Source organism: Anas platyrhynchos, chromosome 2, assembly GCF_047663525.1.
Source record: "Anas platyrhynchos isolate ZD024472 breed Pekin duck chromosome 2, IASCAAS_PekinDuck_T2T, whole genome shotgun sequence".
Taxonomy (NCBI): domain Eukaryota; kingdom Metazoa; phylum Chordata; class Aves; order Anseriformes; family Anatidae; genus Anas; species Anas platyrhynchos.
This window is the reverse complement of record NC_092588.1, coordinates 149,480,985-149,501,008: the sequence shown is the minus strand read 5'-3', so window position 1 is coordinate 149,501,008 and position 20,024 is coordinate 149,480,985. Positions and strand designations below refer to the sequence as shown.

Sequence of the window (20,024 nt, the reverse complement as noted above, 5' to 3'; positions counted from 1 at the left end):
AGTTCAGCTGCCCAGCCAGGTAAAACCACCACAGTGAGGTATATTACGTCTAGAAACAAACTAATTCTGAGATTTAACAAGGAATGTAGGATGACAGCTTGTGACATTTCACAAGGAAATTAGTATTGTCAATGATTCTACAGAATGAGAGACAAGAACAAACTAGGAGCTGTACCTACTGGCTGGAGAAGAAGGCTACCTATGAAGATATGGGTTATAAGGAAAGGACAAATGAAATCTGAAAAGCTTCCTGAATAGGCTGCCTAATTAAAGAAAATGAAATAAGGAACTAAGAGAGGAGATAAAGCAGCTTAAGTGAGGCCAGACGCTGTTGAAAAGAGATTTTTCCTCTACAGGGGATCTTTTTCCAGATCCTGCAGTAGAAGCAAGGCTTCTGCAAGTTAAACTTCTGTCTCTTGGAGCAACTGCAAGATTTCCTATTCCCTTTTGAGCTTTAATTCAATCATCTAGCACTACTATTCCTCAATGTCTTGTAGTAATTGGGTGAATTTTTATTTTTATATTTTTAATCTGCTATCTGCTAATAAAAACAGGTAGGTAGTTTACTGTTCTTCCAAGCTAATCCTTAGAAGCCCAAACAACTATAAACAAAAGCATGAGAACAGTGTTGTGTTATTAAAAGCTGCATCAAGATCAATTGCTTGAGAAATCCTAGAACTGATACACTTCAGTCCTGAAAGCTGAATTGGTTAGTTTTATAACCTAACTGTGGAAACTTTTTTTGTTTTAAATAATATTTGCAGAGGTTACAAATTGATACTGGTGGGACTTCATATGCCGAATAGCTCTGCTGAATTACATTTTCAAGTTTGAAATCTTTTCCTTACTATTGATTGTCATGTAAGGTATGCTAGTTGCAGAACTGTATTAATTTTGAATTCTCAAAAGGCTTCTTATTTTCCAGTAACTTGTACAGTGAAAAACTGTTCAGACATTTTTAGGAGTCTGGTGAAATCTTATTATGGAAATGTCTGGGAAATAACAAAAAAATGGAGTTGCTCTTCTCATGGCTTAAAGATCAACTCAAGATAAAATAAATTACTCTCACAACATAAGCAGGAGGGTAGGACCCCGCCCCTTTCCCCCAACAACCAACAGGTGCAATCAAAAGAAAACAAAACGAAGAGTTACTGCATTCATGACATCCTTTATTCAAAGCATCTGCAGTCTCCTGCGCTCCATGTGTGATGATGCCATCTATGTGAAGTCAAACAAATGCAAATCTTATCAAGCCTTTAAACAGAAGTAAACAATAGTTCCAAAACATTCTTGTAATGTGCAACATTGGGATTTATTTCAGACTATTTTAAGTGTCCAGTTTGGGGAACTGGTAGATGACATAATGACAGGGGTCTATATGAAAGGAAAGTGACTACTGCTTTCTCTGGAAAGAATGTAGAGTGACTGTACAGTTTAAAAATAGGTTTAAATTTTTTAATTCACAATTTAAAACAATGTAATTTCTATCTATATCTTTCTATCTATATAAAATTATATGACAACATGATAATGAGAGCAGAAAGGTTAACTCAAGTTATTTGTGTAATGAACACTGGGTATTAATACGTTCATTTGAAAAATCCACAATAACATGGCTACCAACTGAAGTAAAAGAATAATAAACTGCAGTTGAGGATCCAAAGTCAACAACTTTCAACCCTGTAATAAAGTTAAAGATGACATTATCTGCTAAGATACTTGGCTGGGTCCATCAACAGTCAATGTAGTACAGAATATTCCACTGTAACATAACATACAACTTGAAGACTCATTTAGTAAGCAAATTCTGTACATTCAGATCATAATATCTGAGAAATGTGTGTGACCCCTGTACAGATCACAGAGATAGATTACTATTTAATGAGGACAGTATTGTATGAATACAGGAACAGCTGTATTCAATCAGACCAGAAGCATGTGGTCAATGTAGCCAACAGGAGATATCCAGAGAAAAAAAAATAAAATAACTAAGAATAGCACTATTTCCCAGATTACGGTGATCTGTGATTCTGTATTTGGGACTATCTTCATTATTTTTAGAAGGTCTCCATTTGTTTTTTAGAAGGTCTCCATATTATTTAATAGTTAGTTTAGTTAAATTCTAACTAAATAGTTTTTAAATGGTTAAACTTTTTTGCAAATGTGATCCTGGTATTTAATTTTTACAAATTTTTAGGAAAGAGAAAACTGAAGAATTTTTTCTTTCAGTACTACTAACAGCATCCATCCAATGAAACACTCTCTAGAAAAAATCCTGCTTGTATTTTGTCCAACACCACCTAGCCCTGATGTGGATAGCTCTTCTTCCTACAGATACAAAGTGATTCAACTCAAAGACATTGGCCCCTGCTTGCAGAGGTCATCAGCCTCCCAGCTCTAAAATCCAGGAAAGTATGCAGCAGCCAATTTAGATCTTAGCGCTCTGAGGCCCATCTTAGATAAAGAAGCCTATAATCTTCAACATAGTTGGGATTTAGATAAATCAAAATTAAGAATAACCAAGTTCAAAGTTCAGAACTGATTTTGGAAAACAGGCTGAGAGGACCAATCATCCTGCTGGTTACTGCCAGGGAAGCAGAAAGAAATGCAGAAGGCAGTTGGATGGATTATCAACTGACTGACAAACATGGTCTTTCCACAAGCTACAAAAAGGCAAAAGTAGTCACTGTAAGATATATCTATGACTGCTAAATACACAAATGCTGCTGGATTCACGGGGTATGCTTTCAAAAAACTCTGTAACTGCAGATACAGTGTTGAGAAAGACTTTGGCAAGCACTGGCTAGATCTATTTATAAACCTATATAAAAGGGGTCACGAGGAAAGGGCAAAGAAACCTGAAGCTGCTGAGCATTATATAATACATAGATTTACTTCAGTTGGTGGTATGAGCACAAGTTACTTCAGCAGCTATCATTCTGTTTATCAGAGTGTGTTTATAAAGAATCTAAGTAACTCAGAAAAGACAAAAATACCTGAACATCTTATATCTGAAATTTTAGATTAGACTAAACCCGATGGCAAAGTTTTATTGCATTAAAAATATACAAAAAAAAAAAAAACACACAAAAAGGTCATGCTTTAGCTCTAGGAAGTTTTTGTTTTTAATTAAAAAATGTTAGTTTAGTGGTACAGTCACACACTGAGTTGATACACTACTTCCCCCAAATTAATTCTATTTACAGCATGCAGTTCCTTCCTCCATTCATATGCAATCAATTAGAGGTAACTATATTTGTGCACCAAAACAATTATTTTCCTCTCACCCCAGCATAACTGCCCAATCAAACAAGGCACGTATTCTAAAGTGTGGACGCAGCTGCAATATGAAAATAAAGACTACCTGATTTGAAGATCCAAAATGATCTGCCTTTTGTCCACATTTTCAGTGTACACTTTTACACCATTTATCCTCAGCGGCTGAAAAAAATGAAGCAAATTAAAGTTGGATGCTTCTGCTGTATACATCATATCAAACTCTTAAATTAGAAATAAAGGCGAATAAACAAATATTCATGTCCAAAGGTAAACAAGTTAGACATTTATTATAAGCATTATTAAAAGGCATTAAGCATTATTAAAGAAGCAACTCTATCAGTTCAGCTCTAAACAATCAAAAGCATCCACTCAATCACAACCCTTCTGGCAATTAGACTGGGTTTAGACTGCTAGATTTCAAGATTTACCAAAGATTTATTATCAAGCTTCTATTCTCCTTCCTTCCCCCCCAGTCAATACACATCTGATTTCTCTATACTAGAGCACATCTGACACTCAGACAAAGCAATCTGTCACCTCCCTGTGCAACTAAACAACTACTCCTTGGGGGAATTTGGTCAGAATGGATGGAAAATAGTCCATAATCTCCACAAAAAAAAAAAAAAAAAGAAAAAAAAAGTGAAGTACTTTGTGCGCCTTTTTAAAAAAATAATCTCAAAAAGTAAAATTTTGGTTCACACAAGTACGAATAAGTACTGCCCAACCTATTGCAAATAATGTGAACTTATTCTTAGCTTGGACTGGTCAAACAGGCTCTTCTACAGGCATGTGAGAGTTATATACCACGACCCTTTCTTTCATGGGAATGAACAGCAGGTGAACACACCTATCTGTTCCCTGAAATTCTTATATGCAGCCCTGGAAAAAGCTGAGCCAGCAGCCTTGTGACTGGACTCCATACATCACATGCTGAAAAGCAATTTTGTTAAAAGACAAGGTAACTGCACTTGGATCTTCTGATAAGAAAAGGATATAGTGTTTCCTGCTCACTTAATGAACAGTATTAAAATCACATTGCTATGTGCTCTTCACATGACTAGGAATTACTTTACTTTGAGTCTTCCCTCTTATTCTCCAGCAGATTTCTACGGAAGACACAGCAGGGAAAAGAACCCCAAACAGTGTTAAAAAAAGCCTAACACATTTTTATTTTAATGTTACAACAGAAACCAGAATCAGGCTTACCACCAAGTGTCATCGAGAAATGGTTTTGTGTAGATTTAAACAAGATACATGAAAATGGTACATAAAGTAGAGCCTCTTAAACTTCAGCAGAAACTGACCTGATGACCAATATCAATCTTTGTAAAACTAAAGGTGCTGAGGTGGTTGTTTGCTCCTCTTACTGCTGGTTCTATGGTCTCCCGGAAGAGCTTCTCAATAAATTGGCAGATAAAAGGCCACATCTGTTTTACAGTCTAAGGAAACAAAAAAAAAAAAAAGGAAAACTCTACATTGAACACAACTTCAAACATAATCAAAAGTATTTTTAAAGGCTGATGTTAAGAAATGTTTTGAACACACCAGATCTCTAGACAGTTCATTACAGACATAAGAAGTGCTAACTTTTAACATACATTTACATATACTTAACATACAAAAAAGCTATCTGGACTTATCTCAATTATTGTGTGTTTTACACACCTGCACAAGCCAACCACAGGAAGAGGAAAGAACGTAATATTGAGAAATCTTGCCTTTTATCATATTAATTCAATGCAGTCTGCACATGCTGAACACTAGAAAGAAGGGTGATGAGGGTTACGTCTATTTGCATTATTTGTTATTTTCTAACTTGTTCTTCTTTGCTCTTTGAATGAAAAGTATTTTAAAATACCCAAGCTACATAGATCTGTACCTTCTATTATTACAGTTACAAATCAAAACTGCAAAATTGGTTTATTTTTAGATTGTAGGTCAGGAACCTACAGTAACTGGAAAGCATCCCAGACAAAGAGAATATAAAAAACTGTGTTTACAGCTGGTATGACTTCCATGCAATTATAGCTGTCATTATTTTAATGTCATCTAAAGTCATTGTCCAAAAATCACACGCAATCTCAACATCATGAAAATAGAATCATGATAGATTACGTCTCATGGCTGACTGAATCAACAAGTAGAAACTTCAAATGTATACAGAGCATAGAAAGTTAAAACAATCCTGTTCTCAGATTCTTCCCCGCTGTTTTATTTATTTATTTATTTTAACTCAGATCCTCCTATCTCCTCCACTATGTGGTTTTTTTTGGTTTTTTTTTTTTTGAATGCAGTGCTAATTACTACCCTTACCTTGTTGAGCCATTCTGCTCTCTCTGTATCTGGAAAATGGACCTAAAAAAATGAAAAAAATGAAAAATTAATACAAATATAAAACATGTTTTAGTTAATCATGTCCAGTCATTTATAATACAGAAAAGTTTATTGATCTTCATATGAGCGGTATATATTAGCAAACAACACATTAAGTACTCAGCATTCTTGACAAGAATATTAGAATTCAAGGAAATAAAATATGAGTTCATTTTTGAACTACATAAGTGCAAGTCCAAGAATATATTTAATAGTGACATCTGGAATAATGTATTGCTTTAACACTAGAAACAAACTAAAAAAAATAAGCATAGCTGACACAGCTAGTCCAAGATGTCAACAAAATTTACCTCTCATGTTTCAAGGGTTTCTAAGATTACATACATGACTGCAAAGTTTTTGACTGCACTTCTTCCATTTGTTCCAGATCTTTTGCAATATCAATAAATTATGGTTAGAAATATTTATTCAGTGAAGCTGAAGCTCAGGTACACGGATGGAAGTTCTACCAACAGCCCTCCATTTTCACTAATTTATTTTTTTAAGCCACTGCAGAAGTCAGCGAGAGAAAAGAGAATGATGAGATATAGTGGATGAAAGCACCCATCACAACATAAAATGCCAATTAAAAGCTGGAAAAACAACTGCAGCTTTCTAGACACAGAAGGAAAGCATGGTTAGTAGCCTTACATACTCCACATACAAAAGACAGGTAAAAAATTGAAGTAGTTCAGCTGAAGCAGACCTATGCTTTTTTTTTTTTTAAGCTGTGAACAGCTCCAATGACAGGATGCAGATCACACTTGTGAAGCACAAAAAGCCTCTGAGCACACGAAAAAACTGTGACCTACATCTACCAACTTTTGCGAAGCAATGTCTCTGCTTAACTGATCTGCAAAGTCTTCATCTCTTCATAGCACAGCAGACTGTACTACTGGTTTTAACAGCAATGCCTACTGGTTATTTTTATTACATACACATCTCAAATGAGAACAGTAAGTTAGATACACACTTCTACAACTAAAGTTTAAAGTACCAGAATTTGAAAGCAAGCCCCCTTAATAATTTGAGTTAAATTTTTATTGAATTCTTGCATTAATGATGAGCACCACCATATTCTTGAGTATGCTCAAGGTATCTTCAGAGCACTCCTTAATTTCTACTAACCACACGTGTTTTAGCTCTGCTGGAGGATTAGACCCTGAATCAATATTGTCAGTTATTTCTCTAAACAACTTTTTACAAGTGTATCACAGATCTACCAAACCCACTACAAGTGGCACAAGAATGATCAACAGCATCTGCTTCTGACTGCAACAACCCTCATCAGCAGGATTTATTTTTATAAGAAATTCTATCCCTTAGTGATAGCAAAAAAAAACAAACAATTATTAAAAGTTGAGTGGTTTCAGAACCGTATTATCACTTCTTTTTATTTGGAATTAAATTCCTAGAAAATTATGGTGAGTAGGATGTCAGAAGTCTGTATTTAGAGGATGTTTCTTGCTTTCTTAGAAAAGTACTTTACATTTTCACATTTTCAATGACTTGGTTACCATACGTACATGAAATTACAGTTGAATGAAGATTATGCCCAACTTTTGTCTCCCAGGATTCTCGAGTTGCTTCCAGTGGTCAAAAAGTCAAAGGAAGAAAAAGAACCAACACTGCACCAGTCCTACTGCTAATAAGCAACATTTTGGTGTCTTTCCTAAAACATTTGCCTGCTGAATCTGCGGACAGCAAATGTGCTAATTTGCAGTAATTACTCATCTCTGAAGCATGATGTTGGACCCCCACATGTAATTCATTCCAATTTGCTGCCCAGATTTAAGGTTAAAGCACAGGCCACACAAAGGATGCTACGCACACAGCTGACACTCAACGCACCTGCGATAGAGGCAGCAGCATCTTCCTCTTGTACCCACCAAGCACCCTTCCCTTTCTGTCCTGAATTACACAAAATAACAGTTTTGGAAGGAACCAAGAGGCCACTGACACAAATTTATTATTTTGGAATTTTCTTTATCTACATTACAGGCTTTGTTACACCTTAACAAGGCTCAACTCTTAATTTTTGACATATTAATAGTTACTTGTCCTTTAGCATGCAACACCCATTGTGCTCCTACTGCTTAGGTTAGGACTACATAAACCCAGTTTACTCCTACAGCTGCACAAGTTAAAGGGGAACAAACTGAGTTTTAAAGCACAAAGAATAATATTGATGCCTTAGATATAATTCTTAGTTCTAAGCCAGAGAATATCAACATAAACCAATCATTTTTTTCATGAACAGTGTATTATAGCAACGTAGAAAAAAAAAAAAAGAGCAATAAAAGCAATTCAGAATTGTGGTGTGTTTTTTTGTTTTGTTTTTTGTTTTAAAAAAACTATCCTATGATGTTGTAGCTATTTTTTCCCTCCTTGTATTTTACCTCAACGATTACAGGTAGAAATTTAGACTCCAGTAAAAATAATGTGTTTTATTAGCTACATTTAAAAGATGCCTGTCTGAGTCCACATTACTTCATTTATATCTGGTTCCTTCCATCTGTACAGCACTTAATTATTTGTTGCTCCAGCTGAAGATCCAAGCAAAAGACGCTTGCCTAGTCACATCTAGTTTTATTACCTGGTCACACAACATAACCAAGATCCTTTATATAGTTACAATATAACTAAGTATTCTTGAACAGCTTTCCAGTTACTTAAAAAAAATGTCTCTCCAATGAGATACCCATCCCTTCTGCTTACTTTGGAAAGTTAAACTGCAAACAAAAACCCTTCTGTATCAAAACCATGGCTGTCCAGATTAAACATTAAAACTTAAAAGGTATCCCAACTTGTCTTCATAGGTCCTTCATGCATCATCAGTGGAGGGAGAGCATCCTAAAGGATGCTCAGAACAGAAGTGCAACTTTGCTGCTTTAAAACACCTCCTGAAAGTACAGCATAAGCAGTTACTTAACTTAGCCTAAAGCTAAATGGCATGGAAAAAATACTAAAATTATGTGAACCTTTGAATTATAACTGTCAGATTAGTTTGTCTAAGCTCATTGCACTTTCAACTCAAATTGACTGGAGAAATTTGGTAAAAGAATCAAAGAAAAGGAATCCCAGCACCGAGAGAATTAAAAGTATAATATATAATATAATATAATCTGCTGCTGCTCCACACAACATGAAAATACTGCTGCTCCACACAACATGAAAATACTGCTGCTCCTCAAACATAGACTGGGAACAACCACTCTTTTCCAATGAGAAGTAAAGTAATTCTAAGTAAATTTAAAGTAAAATGAGGGTGAGCTGGAAGGCAGAGCAGCCGGGTCTGCCTCCTCTGACACTGTCTGTCTCCATCTTCTCTTCCCAGTAATTCACCTCCACTGTTATTCTGGAAATTTTATCTTTTTCAACCCCAGAAATGCTGCAGCTCCCTTATCTTCTGAATTACAAGGAAAAAAAAACTCACTAAACATCCACTGTTGCAGAACTGCTGGAGTCAGTATTCCTGAAAGAAGCTGAAATAGTTAATAATTAGTGTTCTTGAAAGCACTGCAATTAACCACAGGCACTTGCTGACTAAATTAACAAACAACTGCTGTTTCCATTACTTTCTGGCAATCACAGTTTGTTGCTGTTCAGCATGCTTTGGCATGGATTCTGTGTTTGCAGTCTTAAATATATCAAAATTACTAGCCTTTGCACAGCAAAATTCATATTCAGTATTATAAATGCTGTAAGCTGTCAGTCTGGGAATTAGGCAAGGACCCTTGAAACAACTTTATTGAGAATCGTTGGGCGTGTGTTGCATATGGAAAGGCTTTCAACAGAAACATCTGGGAGATCCAGAAGCCGGCTGAATATAGGAAATCAGTTCTGTCATATACACTGTCACAGCCCACAGGGTACTCCTCAGAACTCTAATTACAAAGGCCTATGTAAATCAGTAAGACTAACCACATCCTAAAACTAAAACCTATGTAAAGTAAGCAGCACAGGTTTTGACAGTAATTGCCTGTACCCAAAACTCAAACATCTGAAAATCTAAAGGAGTGGGGGAAGGGCCCTAGGATCGATTGCTATGGCTCTCTGAGCATTGTAAAAACCTGAAAGTAAAGTGGAAATATTAGAAAAATGGAAACTTATCTAAATGGAGGAAGCAGTCACAATGCCAAGCAAGGTTAAGGATTGTATTTATTTATAAACTGGAATGTGAGCCATTGAAATGCTTGGACAACAAGTTGGAAAACAAAATAAACCTATTAAAAAAAAAAAAAAAAAAAGAATTACATGCCCTTTGAGTCAGCTCTGCACCTATGAGATGAGAGCGGGATTAGACACACATACTTGGTATCACATCAAATGTTCCTACCACGTCCTACCGGCACAAACATCGTCATCCCACGTGAGCTGCTGCTGTCAATTCAGCAAGTCCTAGGAGCTGCCACAACAAGCTACAGAGCTCTGCTCAGCACAAGCTTTCCAGTGCAACGCCTGCTGTGTTGTTCCCTGGAGTCGGAGCGAGCACCAAGGTGAAGAAGTAATCCTTTCAACAACGTGGCAATTACACACAAAAGAGGTTGGCTCTAGTAGAAAGGCTGAAACAGATTTTCAATGCTTTTGGATTTAAATAGTAACACGGTAAAGCTACTATAACAAAAGTGATATCCCTCAAATATTGGAACTGAACTTATACCTTAAATGGTGTAAGAAAGTTGCATTGCACTGCAGCCTCCTGTCACCTTTGCTCCTCTCCTCTTCTTCTTAATGTCTAAGTAAAGTCCTAATGTTGGCCCGCTTAAGATTGAAATTAACAGTAGCTCACAGAGATGGGATAAATATCCTGATAGTTCCTAATGGAAACTTTCTGACATTTATTTCTGCGTATTATATCTGGAAAACAAGGAAAACGATTAGCAGTGTATAGGCTGGTTTTGTGGCATAAAACAAGTCTTCCTAAAATGCTGCAAGAGGCTGCAGCACAGTTGTTGCTACCTATACACACACTGCTGAATTTCACTGAGGCCCAAACTATAGAGAGGGGTCGCACACCCAAACTTTCTGCTGTGCTAGAATTAGAACATTAAATTAAATTGAAAATACTTAATGTCTTTAAATGCAAAGTGCCTACATGTATATTCTTTTTTCCTCAGTGGTTACAAAAGTACACAATCTTCTCATTTAAGTAGTACAAGGATTCCAGTTTGTTTCAATATTAAAAAAATACCAATTAAGAGCATCTGACTAATTGAGAATGCCGTCCTGTTTCCCCAGCCCAGCCCCTCTCATTGCTGAAGGCAGTGGGAATCACACTCAGAAAGCCGACAATCCTGCAGCTCTTTGCTATCTGGATGTTCCACCTAGCTGCAACGACAAACGCTGTCTTTGAAAACTCAAAATGATGCTGTTATTTGCAAAGAAAAGCTCTGGTGCCCTGATACAACTGATATGGTCGCCTGGAAGCCGGTCTTACAATTGAGAACTGAAGGACGCTGAGGCAGCACAAAGCCCAAGTTCAGTTTTCATCACACATACCTCTCACTTCAGCATCTATTAAACATGCTTCACTCATACTGGCAGCAAGGCTTGTTGAAAACTACATAACTTTTCATCAATTTGACTCACCAGCATGAAAACTAAATAAAATTTGCTTAAGTGCTGCTATTTTTGCATTCAAGTACAAAGGGATGGAGCGAGCGTGCTGCAAGACAAAGTTACCCAGAGCCCTCCTATTTAGCAGCAGCTTGCCATAATAAAATCCTCCGGGATAAGCATTCTAAGCAGCTGCTCTGGAAAAATGACAGAACAGTAGTCTGCTAGCAAGGAAACTGGGAAATCCTACTTCTAGCCTGACACTCAGCCTCTGCAAGCCCAAGTGGAGGAACGCCGTTCAGCCTAAAAACTCAGCCTCAGTAGCTTCCAGAACACACAAAGCAAATGCTATACCCTTGCTGTGCCGCTCTTTTTTACACAATTTCCTTTCAAACAGCATGGGTTTCTGTCATATCTGCGTGCAAAACCCACCTTACCCACAGAGCAGACTGCTGCTGCCAGAGGAGCCACGCAGCTTCCCTCTGCCTGTTCATCCCCAGTTGCAGTGCACCTCTTTACAGATAGAAAGCTTTGAGCCGTCAGTCCTCCAGCACCGACTGATCTACTGCAGCCTCATTTCAGAAGCATCTTCTAGTGCCAGCAGATAGTACCAGGTACCAGAAATCAGACTTCAATATCGAGATGAAGACCACCAGCTAACTGTTTCATTCCCACTGTAATTTCAGAGGACCTCGTATCACTTTTCACTATCGCTGTATTCAAATTTCTTTTCTACTTTCAGCTGGAAAAGGATCCCAAGTTTGCAGTGATCTGTTTGGACTGGGCCAGGAAGGCCAAAAACCAGCCAAATGAACAAAAACCATCAGAATAAAAACAGACTGGGAAAATTAAGTTATACATCTCATAGTTAGATGGCAAGGCTTTTTATTTTCATTTTAAAAATCTAATCCAATAATAAAAATTCCATTATACTTCATGTAAAGGGATTTCAATTTAAAAGCACTCAGGAAATCACTGGATACAGATGCAAAGCATGGGCTAGAAGCCTGGTTAGGGGCAATATACACACAGACCTAACAGACCCCGTGTGTTCACCCCCCTGACACCTGGCCTGCAGACCTGCCAAGAGCCAACCCTCCCATTACACCCCTTAATCAAAAACCATCAAGAACAAGGACTCACCAAAATCAATCCCCAAGTTTAGGGGGAGTGGAAAATTCATAACAAGAACAGTTCAAGGCATCCATGATCTAGTGGTTGAAACAAAAAATTTACTGTTCTTGGAAACTGCCACTTGGTACAGAAGTGATGTTGAGCACTTCTTAATAAAGGGAGGCGACAACAGCTCTTGGGTTTGCCATTTTGATCACTTCCTAGACACATTTACAGCAGATCTGTGACTTTCACTGCTTAAGTGGTCAGAAAGCCAGAGCTTGTTCTCAGCTGCTAGAACAACACAGTGCCCTTTGCCCATCTCACCTGCATGAAGCATTCACCTCTCTAAGTTATATTTTAGATGCCAATGTCCAATGACAGTCCAGGACAAGCACAGTTAAATAAGTGAAGAACTGAACAGCACGACCCTCCACACAAACAAAGCCACCAAAAGCTGGATTTACACTCCAAGCCTTGCTGTCACACCAGGTTACAGATGTCTGGTGTAAGCAGTAGTCACAGGGCAGGGCACTGCACGACAGCCCACATTAGCACATCTCCGGATTCCCACAAGCTTTGCAATCACTGCTGGCAGCAGAAACCCAGGTTTTAAAAGGTGAGGCTGAGAAGGGTGCAGCATGAACAGCTGCTGTAAGGACTCTTGTTGAATTCTGCTACCTGAAGCGCTGCACAGTCCTACATCTTGACATGTTGCCTACTTTATCCTGTTAGATGTCATTTCACTCCTCTTCCTCCTTTCCCTAGCAAGCTTAATTACCTTGAAATTTTAGCTTTCAGGCTTTGTAAGTTTTATAAAGGTATTAACACCTTCTTTTCAACTTGTCACATTTTAGGAACATCTTTTGTATGTCTAAGCCTACATGACAAATGCCTTTTCAGTTCCCTTGGGAATACAGACATGTTCCCAAGGATCCTGCTGCATACCAGAGTGTTTTGCTGCCTTAATGAGCAATGGAAGAAAAATTTTCCTCTCTGGATTGCTAAATATTAGCTTTCAAACTGCCTTATACAACCAGTGTGGCAGCACAACTTCATGTCCTTTGAGTTGTCTACAGCTACGAAAAGAAGCGCTGGGCTCTGCACCAAATTGCCAACCACTCTTAACAGACTAAAGCAGTGAAAATTTTGTCTTACTTCACTGACACACCACCCACCTTCCTAACTAACCCCTGCAGTCAGGAGCTCTGACTCATTACACTTAAGGTTCCTTCGCAAGGGAGAACTTACCCTGTTAACACTCAGTAAATTATACAGCTGATCTCTAATGAGACTGTGCAGATTAATATGGACAACAATTTTCAGAAAAAAGTGTTCAAGAATTACTGACCATCTTCCGCAAGACCCAGTGCCCTCCTTGGCACGGAAATTTAATTTCCTTTCCTGTTATTTAACTGGCTTACCAGCTGCTAATTACTGAAGAGTACAATTATCTTATTGACTCAATGTGCACATCTTGGTATGAAACCTCAAAAATAAAACCTAAGCGAACTCTGACAAATATTGACCACTTCAGTGTTACTGGTTTGTGGATGAGCAAACTGCAAACCTGGGTTTGCAACAAACAAACGAGCAAAAGGGAGAACTTCCATTTTTGTGCAGTATTCAAGCTAAAACAGTATCAGAGCATGCAAATTCAAGCTGGGTTAACCTGCATCCTGAGAAGTCAAACAAGTCTGTAGAATATGCTCATTATTCAGTTTTTAAACTGGAAAAAAAAAGGTATAAATGCAAACTCATGTTTTGACTGACTCATAACAGAAGCAAAAGTGTGCAACATCCTACATCCTGTACTTCATCCAGTACATCTAGCCAGTTTATTCTTCGTATTAAAGCATATTTTTTAACAGTCATTCAAAGTATAATGGACATTTTGAAATCCCCCTGTATCATTTCTACCTGCACCACTACAAGCTTACGACATAAAATCTGTCCGTATGCCTTTTACTTTATAGGCGATGTGTGGCAGCGTTGTTGAACCTGCAAATACTCTGTGATAAACTCTCCAAAACTCTAAAGCTATACTAAGGAAGTGACAGAAAGCAGAACATTATAACAACGTGAACACATTATTCGGGTCTCAGTTAACATAGCAATAAAAATTAGCAGGGAGGAAAACCTGAGATAACTTGACAGCACCAGGCGTGGCATTGCCAGCTTACATGGACACGTGTATCTTTCTTGCTCTTGGGTTCAAACACTTCATCAGCCACCCACCAGAGCCCTCTGACACTTAGCGGGCTCTTTGCTGTCTGTGTTCATTTCTTTCCTTCATTGCTTTAAGTACACCACCCACTCCACAAATCAGTTACAACATGCTCACTGGTAACACTACCATTTGATCCAGAAAGGGCAAAAAGCTTGCCCAAACAAGTTCTGAAACATTCGGAAGTCCAAGCAAATTTCTTTAGAAAGTCACAGACACAGAAAGGAAGTGTTATTTGCATATTTCTGTACTGGTTCTTATAGAAAGCTCAACCGTTTTCATGTCAGATTACCTAAAAGCGGATGCACTACAATTCCTAACATCAGTTCTCCCTATTTTGTGTTGTGTCCCCAACCTCCCACCCCAGCAGACTGTATTTGAGCACAACACACTGCTATTTCTTAGAAAAAGACACTCAAAACACATCCCACGCTTCCCTGGCACCACTTAACATAAGGACTCCTGCACCAGGTGAGATCAAAGGCCCAGCTCACCCAGCGACCACAACTGATGTTCAAGGGAAAGGAACAAAAGCAGCACTGTGATGCTACCCCTCCCTGAATATACTCACAGATTCTGCAGGGGCTGAGTAACCCTCGTGGCAGGACCGTGCTGAAAACAGGAAACCAATGAAATACGCAACTGGAAGATGCTCTGACCATTGAATTCCAACTCAGTGCAATCGCAGGCATCACTGTGCTATTTCTGGTTATAAACCCCACCCCAACACCATGGGGTTTGCTGCCATTGCTCAGCACAGAGCAGGAACAACAGCCTCGGTGTGGTTTGGGTAGCTCGGGTTGCTAAGGAAAGACTGAAGCATGTCCTGCCAGACCAAGTTTCTAAGCTCAGGTGTGTGACATCGTGTGTCTGAGCTGCACAGTGGAGCCAAAATCCAGCCTGCCACCCAGATGATTAACTGTTATCCTCATACACCAGCCTTACTGTTTTGGCTCTGGGTGAAACCACTGAAAAACACATCCACTGGTGAAAAGCAGCACACTGGTTTTGCACACTGAACCGGTGCATGTGGCATCTGCACATTTACACCCACCAAGCTGCACGTCTGCCACAAGACCCATAGTCAGTCACACAGCATCCAACAGAAAGATAGTGTGGGAAGGTCAGAAGCAGTAGAGTTTTCAGATCTAAACGCAATTAAATTTCATTACTGTGGCATTAGGAAAATAAGTAAAATCCTGACCCAAAGGAAGGAAGCCACCCAACTCGTACAAATTCTAGGAATTCTGCAATTTCTACGCTGCAAAAACTGCTGCGGGAAGAATCCTTCTGCAGGTGGGAACAAGGCATGGGCATGGAATGGGGAGACTGTCTATGACAAATAATTACATTAAAAATAGACAAAAACAGACTGACAGCCAGCAATGAGACTTAAGTTTGTTAACTTTGACACCAAACTCAATTTTCATTGAAGTACAATTTGAAATAAACAGGATTTAAGCCTTCTAAGAGCTGCTGTTCCAGACCACACACAGAATAAGCAGGAGGGCAAAGCTTGCTTTCAGTCTGTCACTTACCAAACAGCTGAGCAAGCCCTTCTAGTACATGGACACCAATGGGCACACAGTACCTTTTCTCCAAGGCACTACAGCGTGTTGCAATATTATAGTTAAAACACTCCTAAGTATTCGAATGTCCCATTGATCCTTTGACTTGTGTACACAGCAGCATTTCTCCAGTCACTTGACCTTCCCTGCAAGTCTTTACAAGTCAACAAAACCAAGGAGAACAAAATATTGCTACGGGTAGGAAATTTGGAGTTTAAAAATCAACATTTGACTTTTTTTTTTTTTAATTATTCGCAAGTAGATTCCAAGATGATGACATCTTTTAAGGAATCAGTAGAAAACACAAAAATACATGTATAAATGACTAAATAAAGCAAAAACCCCAGTCGTCAAAAACCCTACTGAATTCCTGCGGGCCCTGGTTCCAGATAACATCCCCTGAGATTCCAGCTTCCCGTGGACACAGATGCTCTCTCTCATGGCTGCAAACCAGCAGCGATGCCATCTTTCAAAACAGTTGTCTTGCAACGCTCTCTGCCAAAACATTCTTCAGCCTCTGTTATGAATTCCTCCATCACAAAAACAGGGGAAGAAAGTAATCACAAAAATCTAAAAAAAATAAATAATAATGCAAGTGTTCTTTCTAAGCCCGGCTATTTTTAAAGCAATACTAAAAAAAAAATATTAAAAAATGAAAAAAAAAAAAAAAAAAAAAAAGAATCTGCTTCCTCCTGTTCAGGAAGCTTAACATTTAGAAATGTATTTCTTGAAGGATACTTCATTTTCATTTCTCTAGTTTTAATATAAATTCATGATGCTTATTTTATTTGCATGTATTTAGAGAGTAAGACGTCAATTTTTAGAGAGAATAGGCTGTAGATTTACTGAAGCTGTTACAGAACCAGCCTTCAGTGGAACTTTAAACTGTGAAATAACTGCCCTCTTGAGTATACAGCCAAGATTTTCAAGAACAACACTGGTTTACTTCCAGGTACCAGGCCCAATCAAGCATGAGCACTGACGTGAACCACAGAAAGTTGTTTCTGTACACACAGCCACGGCTCCTGCATAGCAAGTGCTTACAGCTGCGGGTATACCCCAGGTAACCAGCACTGGTCTAAAGGCAGTTCCTGCCCTCCAAACAAACCCTGGGTAGCAAGCAGGGGAGTGACTAAGATTTGGTGTTGTCTTGGACACAGAGAGGGGACATTCTGGCATTAGACTGCTGGAGTTGTTGGGTGTTCAGACAGCAGGGAGAGGAAGCAAGAGAGTGGAGGAAAAAAAAAAGTTGGATACGTTTTTCCTTATATGAACGCAGCACAGAGCTGTTAGCTCTTCCCTCATACTGCTGATTATCATCAATCCTTCAGATAACCCAAGCATTCAGGGATCTCTTGAATACCCTTTATCCTAAGCTCTACCGCTACAAACAGTCTGTAATCTTCCGCTTCACAATTTGGCAGTAAAAGTGGTCAACATAAACTACTACTGCTTTACTTGGTGACAGCAGCAAGTCACTTTGTAAGCACACCGACTGCAATTGAATCATAACAAGAGGCACACAATGGGATTTTTAAAGACTGAGTCACTTCTAACTGACACTTAAGCTCTCCATTTCTGCATTTCGATCTCTATCTGTGGTCCCACCTTGGATGTTTGCACGTTGTACGGCTGCAATGGGGTAATCAGATCGCGCCCACTAGATCCTGGTTGCAGCTCCGTGCCAGGAAGACTCCTTTTACCTCTCGGCAACGTTTCTCCTAAGTACAGCTCACAGCAATTTCAAAGGTTTCCAATTTTAAAGATTCAAACATTGGTGATCACTAGGATGATTTATTCTGCGCTAATTTTTAAGATTTCTATCTTTTAGATGTCCAACAGAAATCTAGTCAACCTACACCTGCTTTATCATTAACAGAGAGAAGGACCTCTGGAGATACACACCTGGCATCTTGAAACACTTCCCCCAGGGGCAAATAGAGTCCTCTGGAGATTCCTGTATTGATCATAAAGAAAATTCCAAATGAATACTGATTTATGTCTAAATTTCGGTTAAACAAATTCTAGTTCTGAATGGAAACCAAATGTCTAATGCCTAAAACCAAAGTGAATATCAGTTCTATGAGTGGGAAGAAGTTTCTATCAGTTAAAGACAACAGTCGGAGCTGACAAGAATCAACCACCTAGTCCAACAGTTCACTAAAATCTAGCTTCAGGGAATCATGCACATGACAGTGACAGAATAACTACAGCACTTAATTGGATTGCCCCTAAGCAGAACATTCCTTAATCTGGGCTTTTCTTGAAGGAGGTTACGTTTGTGCATGTGCAGGGAGTAGTATCTATCCGCAGCCCAACCATTCTTATCTCCTAAACTCTCAGCAGATTTACAACAGAGGCTTCTGTACCATACCAATCTTATTTTTTTTTTTAAAGTTCTGTTGTAGAATATTTACTTTATATATTAATTAAAATCTAACAACTGTGGCCCACAGCACTCTTTCCTAATTTTAGGCAGGTAAAAAGTAGCAATGGAGTTTTGACCTCGTTACTCTACATTTTTGTTTTACAGAGATTCTCATTATACAGAGAAAAGGGACCTTGTGCAAAAAATTCAACTCATTCCTTCCCACTGACTGAAGACAGATGGCAGAAAAAGTCTTGCACCTCTCAGATTTGGTGCCCAAATTCAGCAGGATGAACCTACATTTCAGTCTGCAACAGCAAACATCATTATTTGTACTATCAGCAACTGATTTTTTTACAGCTTTTACTGCTGATTGTGTTGTTTTAGGCCTGAATCCCAGCCCCGTATGATTAATAGGTATTTTCAGCAGTCTATGGGCTGTATCCAGCTCTTAATCGCATGTAATAGCTTTCTTGCACAAGATACCACTTGAATTTAGAATGCAGCGATGACAGTTAAAACAGCTTCAAACCCCGAGTAAAATACCACAGTTACTTTCAGATATCTGCATAAATAGTAGTTAATTTGCAGCTATACCATTTCAACTTGAAAAAGTTATCTTGAAGAATTTGATATACTTTTCCAAGTAGCCAAAAGAAAAGGCAAATATTTTATTTCTTTTCACTCTAAAAGGGATGCTCAATCAAAATGCACCATTCCAGTTGCCAGATATGATTTGTTGCATCCAATACAGCCCAGACTCTGATCAATATATTTGAAAAATTATTAGGACATCAAGTAGTCAGCCAGCTTACCATTCACCTACAGATGATTTTTGTTTCAACTAAGTTGATTTTTTTCTTCCTCTTAACTACATTGTTAAGATTTGTTTGCCTATGTAGAAGTCCTCAATCAAGTGTCTTGTAACGGACAGTGGAAAAAATTAACACCATCTTTGAGATATGTATTCCCATGTCTCATTCTCAATGTTCTTTTTTGTCCTCAGAAACTCAATAAAGTTAATTTCTGTTAAAACAGTGACATGCCAAATCCTATGTCGTTAACTGATCTGAGCTACCCCAACTCAGAGATTTTTTCCATTTCTCTTACTCAGTGGGACATTGGAGCATAACTGTCTTCCTTAGACATTGTGTTTGCTATAGTAGGACAGATGGGAATGCAAACAATCACAGCAGCAAAAAGTGGAGCTGGAGTTCATCACTTCAAATGTTGGAAGAGACTGGAACAGCAAAACCCACAAAATGACAGACTGACAAAAAAGGAAGATCATTGCCCCAAGCAACGCAAGCCTCAAGCAAAGAAGTAAGCAACCTTCCAACTTCTCCAGGGTTACACCTAATCTCAGAGCTCGTGTTCTCCGTTGGAATCAAGAACCAGAACTTCAGAGAAGAAATTCCAAAGTGATTTGTCAAGAACTTAAAACCCATTAATTTTAGGAATAAGGAATAATCTCTCTCTGGCAAGTGGATACATTTCTATTGCTTTTCAAGGAGTCAAAGTTGAAGTGGTGTTCTAC

At 38.5% G+C, this 20,024-nt stretch overlaps 1 protein-coding gene across 4 annotated transcripts in view; it reads right to left on the bottom strand.

Annotated features, from left to right (window-relative positions):
* Window positions 1-20,024, bottom strand: part of ESYT2 (extended synaptotagmin 2) — an 80,526-nt gene that overhangs the window by 47,973 nt on the left and 12,529 nt on the right. For all 4 annotated transcript variants that reach the window (XM_027450445.3, XM_027450446.3, XM_027450447.3 and 1 more), the window contains exons 2-4: window positions 5,593-5,634; window positions 4,584-4,718; window positions 3,365-3,441 (exon numbers count right to left, since the gene is read on the bottom strand). In XM_027450445.3, coding sequence (XP_027306246.1) covers window positions 3,365-3,441; window positions 4,584-4,718; window positions 5,593-5,634 — 254 coding nt within the window. The remainder of the gene's footprint in view (window positions 1-3,364; window positions 3,442-4,583; window positions 4,719-5,592; window positions 5,635-20,024) is intronic.